We start from the raw sequence: 5,927 nt of genomic DNA on the forward strand, positions 1-5,927 counted from the left end.
TGGTGACAGAAGCGGGCACACACACTACTGAGCTCAGATACCCACGGAAACATTTCAGAGCATTACTCTGCCCGTCCACACCGGGAGCTCTGAGCCTCGCGGCCGATTTCACTCAGTGTTACAGAAGGAAGCTCTTCAAGCTCTCAGCCTCCCACAGCTTTCACAACGGGCCTTTGGTAGGGGAGAGGACAGGGAGCAACCCAGGCAGTGCCTGAGCTCAGTTGTATCAGGAGCTCACCCCTTAACAGGCACCAGAAATCCATACGGGATTTCAAAAGCTTCACCCTAGGTTTGGGCTTTATTTAGCCACCAGCCTCAGCCAGCCGCGAGATACAAAGCACAGACAACCCTGCAAGTGTCTTTTAAAGTATAACATTGATATGTATATTTTTATATATATATTTCAAGTGTAAGTGCATTTTAAAGGCCCAGAAGGGGCTCCATCTCCCTGATGACCACGTACAGCCCCGTGATGACCCACGGCTCCTAACGAGCTGGCCGGCACCGCCTGTGCCCAGGGCCCTGTTCCTGGTGCCGCTGCCTTCCAGAGGACACCAATCTCACCCCGGCTCTCGGGCCACCCGCAGTGCCCTGAGGTTTACCGGGCCAACCCCAAACTCAAATATTAACAGGCCCAATTAGTGGCATGGCCACAACGGGACGGTGCGGGCGGTGGCTGCGTGCAGGTGAGGAGATAATGCAGGAGCAGCAAGATTCGCCTGTCCCCGTGCCGTAGGCTTAACGCTGGCACCATCGCCTCGGCCACAGCTCTCCCTGTGCTCCCGCAGCAACGTCCTCCATAGGGCATGATCCCGAAAGGCACCAGCCCTACGCCCTCAGAAAAAGCTGCATTTTAGTAAGCAGTGAGGAACAGGCTTTGAATCTGTGATACTTTGAGATCTCCCGAATTAAAGTCACGCAGCTGCCGAGCTAAGGTCTTTCACGTGCTGCTCACAGCTATTTGATCTCTGCGCATTACAAATCACCCAGACACACCTTACTTGTAACCTACACACCTCACAGCAACCCGTTAGGCTTTTGGAAGAGCACATTGCAAGGACGAAGCGAGCATGCTTTAGGCCTCAGCATCGCGGTGCAGGCGGCGGGGCCTGGCTCATTACCAGCTCCGAGGCCCATGGCAGATGGAGGCCAAGACCTAAGGAGCAGGAGGGATGAGCCACTTCTGGGCTGCGTCTACACCTACAGCCGCAAAGGGCACAGACAAAGTGAGTCAACTTCAGGACTGCATTCCCCAAAAACTTAGCCATCAGCCTAGGCGACTTGTTGAGAAATATATGAAAGCACAACCGTGCTGGCTGCTGCCTTGAATTAGTCCGTTTTTCTAACGTCTATAAATCCGATGCTCTCCATTCTGAAGATTTATACCATTACTGTTACTTTTCCTTACAAACCGACTCCTTTGCATGTCCTGGATAAATATAGATGTAATTCTGATACATATTTTGAAGCGTGTTTCTTTCAAATCACCCTCTCTATTTAGCTATCCTAAATATGGAAGCCTGGAACATTACAGCGCTGAGGAGCTACAGAATTACTTGCACAGAGATTCTTGTAATGGTTCTAACCCCAAAATTGCCACTAAGGCAAAAACACAATTAGACTAAGTCACAGAGTACAGCAAATATCTGGCTGCTCGGTGCCATTTGTGCAGTACTGAGGGGACTGCGAGCTTCAGAGTAACCAAAGGGGTTTATTTTAGGGAAAGACACGTGGCTACGTATTTTAAACAGCTTTGATAACTCGAGCAAAAACGTTTCACCAAAGCAGATGTTCAGGCATCCAGTCGGAGGCATGCGAGCAGCATTTAATACCCAGGCAAAGCACGCTACGATGCTGGGGGTGGCTCATATCCAGCGTGAAAACGCTGACAAGGTGCTGCCTGACCAGAAAGCGAAGGGCTGGCTGTGGGCTTGAAGCAGCGAGGCGTTTAGCTCGGGTCCAGCCATGAACTGGAAGAATCGACCACCGGAGAGCCAGGAGCCGCAGCCTGCGCTGTCCGACGCTATTAACCAGCTCCCGTGGGACGGGCAGGAGGGCACCGTGCCCACCCAGCCCTCGCTCGTGGGGCAGGAGGAGGTCACCCCTGCCGCCAACACACGGGCATCGCACCGGTACCCACCGTCGCCCTTACCTCCATCAGCGTACGTCTCGGTGCCGTAGCCGTCCTGCAGGCCGTTATTCCAGGTACCTTCATACTTGGCTCCGCTGCTCATGCTCTGCCTCGTGCCGTACCGTCCCTTAAAGCCGTGGGTCCACTCGCCCCTGTAAACCCACCGCCCTTTGGTCTCGATTCCCAAGCCGTGCCTCTTGCCTTGGGACCAGTACCCTTCGTAGGTGTTGCCGCTGGGCCACGTGTAGATGCCCACCACCTCGAAGCCGTAGTTCCAGGAGCCCGAGTACTCGCCCTGACCCTTGGGGCCGGTGCAGATGCCGTGCCCGTGGGCTTTGCCCCCTTCCCAGCCTCCGCAGTAGGCGCCTCCATCATCGAAATCGAACCTGCCTCCGCTCATGGCACCGGCTCCCGGGGTGGGGGGGAGCCCCCCGCCGCCCCCCCCTCAGCCGGGCAGGGGCAGGAGCCGGGGGCGAGGCTGCCCCATGCCGGGAGGCTCCGGCCTCTGCTGCCGGGCCTCGCCTGGCCGAGGGAGGCCGGCGAGGGGAGGGCAGGGGGCGGGCCGGGCCCCGGGGCTCCGGGGGGAGCCTCTACCTGGCGGCCTCACGGGCAGCGGGGCCCGGCCGGGCGGAGGAAGAGGAGGGGAGGAAGAGGAAAAAAAATGTGGGGGGGGGTTAAAAAAAAAAAAAAAAAGAAAAAAAAAAGGAGGGGGGTCCCAAGCCCCCGCCCCAACCCTTTCCCCGCCCGGAGTGAGGTCAGCGCTGCCCTAACAAGGCCATCGGAGGCCGGGAGCTGCTCCCAAAAATAACCCCGCGGGCCGGCCCCCGCCTCGGGGCCCTTTTATGAAGGAGGAGGAGGAGGAGGGAGAGGCCTCCACCCCCCCCCCCCCCCCCCACCTCCGGGCGGGCAGCCAGCAGAGGAGAGGCTGGGAAAGTGAAATAGCCGAAAATAGCGCCTGGGAAGGGGCGAGCTGCTCCCCGGCGGCCTCCCGGAGGCAGGGAGCGCCCGTCGAGGCTGGCTCCCTCCTGAGCCTCCCCCGGCCCCCGGACGAGGAGCTGTTGGGGCGAGGTGCGGAGCTCTGTGCCTCCTGCCGGGGCAAAGCTCCAGCCTCAAGTACAGCGGTGCACCTTGGACAGCCTCCTGAGCTGCCAAGGAGGCGCTGAAGAAAGCGTGCGGGACTGCAGGAAGAGCTGAACGTGTCTAAATGTCACCTACACGACAGAACAGCCGTACACCTTCCTGTGCAGGCGCAGGTGAGGACCACCGCTGTGAGGAGAATTGCAAAACGCCTCACAAATTACTCAGCCACATAAACGAGGGAACGGGCTCCTTGGAGATGGGACTGACACAACTCACAAGCGCCCCTCAGCAGAACCAGACCCCCCAACCCCTTTTCTACTTTAACGTCAAATCTTAAAATTGGCTCATGTCAGAAATTCAAAAAAAAAAAAAAACCTTTCAGACTACTTAGTCATGCTTTCGAGGTTTGCTCTGCACCACGCAGGGCTGGAAATTGATGTTTTCTCCAAGCAAAGCTGGAGGTTTTTGGTTTGTGGCTGCTGGGCAGACCCAAGCAGCGTGTAGTACCAGGGCTGACACGTTAAGGCAGCACTTTGCAGCTGCCCACGGCCTGCTGTTTTGCAGTGTTCCAGGATTTACAAGCCCAAGCATGTTGTAACTGTCCTAGGAGGATGCCAAGTCCAGGACCATGTAATTATTTACTTAGAAACTCTTCCTAATTACATAGCACAGTTGCGAACTGATAGACCGCTGTTTAAATATTAGTAATTTATGGTGGCATTTAGAGAGCCTGTGCTGAGCACTGAATTAGCCATGCAATCAAACTTTAGAAAACACTAAAATCTTGTGTGTAATCAGGCACCACCCAGAGCTCCCCTGATTTCTTCTTTTTGGCAGAAAAACTAACGTTCTGCTTTGAAGGCTGGCGAGGCACGGAGTCAGCCGCACCCAGCCAGCCCCGGCTCGGAATGGGGTGACCTCTAGTGGCCCTGCAGCACTCGCTTCCCGTCCCAGTCTGCACCAGTTCACCTCTTTCTCTATTTTTCACACTACCTCCTGGATTTCAATCCACTTTATAGAAAGTGGCATCGAGCGCCTGGCATTTTAATCCTAAACCCCGCGAGTACAGGTCTGTGGTGGTTATCAAAGAAATGTTAAAAAACAACATATATTGAAAAAAGGTCTTCACATCACCATGATACCTACCGTGTTACATGCAATGGTGATGCAGCTGCTACTGGCAAACATTTGGGAATAGCAAAGAATAATTATTTGAGAAGTAAGGTCATTTTGCAGCCCAGTCTATTGCAGACAATAGTCAAAAAATAAATGCCTTGAATTCAAAGTACCAGTAGCAGAAATACAGCTACCCAAGAGTAGGGAAACTGAAGGAAGACCCAAACACAATCCACAAGGGGTAGCCAACACTTCAAAACTTTGGGCAATAATAGCTAAATTTACACAGCCACTTGACTTTGGTAACTAACTTTCCACAAAATACTAGGTACTGCCACAGTGATGGTATTTACAAAAAAAAGAGTAATGCCAAAGTATTTAGCAGGGAAATGTTTGTCTCAGTTTTCTCTCCAGACCTTACAGGCAAGAAAAGTTCAGGTACGGCAAACAATAAAGACAAACTTAACACTGCTCATCTCCCCTCACCAAATCATATTGTATGATACAATGCTCTTTTGCTACACACATACGAAAATATAAAGTGGTTGCGCTTACACATACCAAGTATGGCAAGCTGGTTATTTCTGAAGTACACTTCAGGAAGACTGCAAGGCTCCACCAATACTCTGGACTTGGACAAGGCATCTGAAGTGACAATGGTTCAGTAAAAAGATTGGAGGGGGAAGAAAATACTGTGCTCAAGATTTCCCTATTGTGCAGCTGACAACCTAATACTGGAATAGCTGCATTTGGTGTTTTAGAGCAGGCTGAACAAAGCTGAAGAAACACTAAGTTAGGACCTCTGAAGCTGGCAAATGCTGTTTTGGCCTTCCTAAAAATAAACCTAACAGAGTCCATCTTATTTCTACTTCCGTCAACTTGAGAAGCAACACTCCTGAAGAAAGCAGGGTATTTCTGCTCCTGCAAACAAGCCTCTAAGGCCTTGTGGACATTCAGTGAAGAGTTACACTTGCTTCACGTTTTCCCACTAGAAAATACTACAGAGATCAGGATAACCTCTTGAATCAGGTCTTCCTTTGATAGTCCGCATTTCCTTTCTGATCAGGCAGCCTAGCAAGCAAATCTTTCCTTTGTTAACCTACCTTCACCTGACTAACTGAACAAAGACAGGTGAAGGAGGGTGTCTGTTTAGGTGACTGTAATAAAGCCTCTCTTTAGGCACAAAGGAGTAACAATGTCTCCACCCAGAAAAAGCAAATTCTCTCTCCTGAATTTACTTAGACTAGAATTTGTACCAAGCAGAGGATGGGAGATGGTCATCCTTTATGAAATAAAATCAGAGGCACAATTGTCCAAAAATGCAAGCCTAAGCATTACAAACTGAGGCCAAAGTGACTTCAAAGAAGCTGAATTACACTGAGTTTCTCACATAAGAGCTCTAAACTCCAGGAGACCTAGAGACTCTTCCCTTCCAACAAACTGAAACAGGAGGATTTTGAAAACGAGGTAGTTTCCCACATTAGATCTCTCAAGTATAGGCAGATATTTTAAACACGCTTTTTACTTCATTAGCTATTCCAAATTTAAACTATAATGCTTAAGCTAAAGTGTTTGTACAGCTGAAATAATGAAAATTACC

The 5,927-nt window shown here is 51.5% G+C and overlaps 1 protein-coding gene across 1 annotated transcript in view; it reads right to left on the bottom strand.

Moving 5' to 3' along the window:
- The window catches only part of JPH2 (junctophilin 2), a 29,985-nt gene extending 27,134 nt beyond the window's left edge, over positions 1 to 2,851 (bottom strand). Inside the window, exon 1 of the mRNA XM_083802231.1 lies at positions 2,153 to 2,851. Coding sequence (XP_083658357.1) covers positions 2,153 to 2,531 — 379 coding nt within the window. The 5' untranslated portion in view covers positions 2,532 to 2,851. The remainder of the gene's footprint in view (positions 1 to 2,152) is intronic.
- Positions 2,852 to 5,927: the final 3,076 nt, after the last annotated feature.

This window comes from Anser anser (genome assembly GCF_964211835.1).
Source record: "Anser anser genome assembly, chromosome: 16".
Classification (NCBI taxonomy): domain Eukaryota; kingdom Metazoa; phylum Chordata; class Aves; order Anseriformes; family Anatidae; genus Anser; species Anser anser.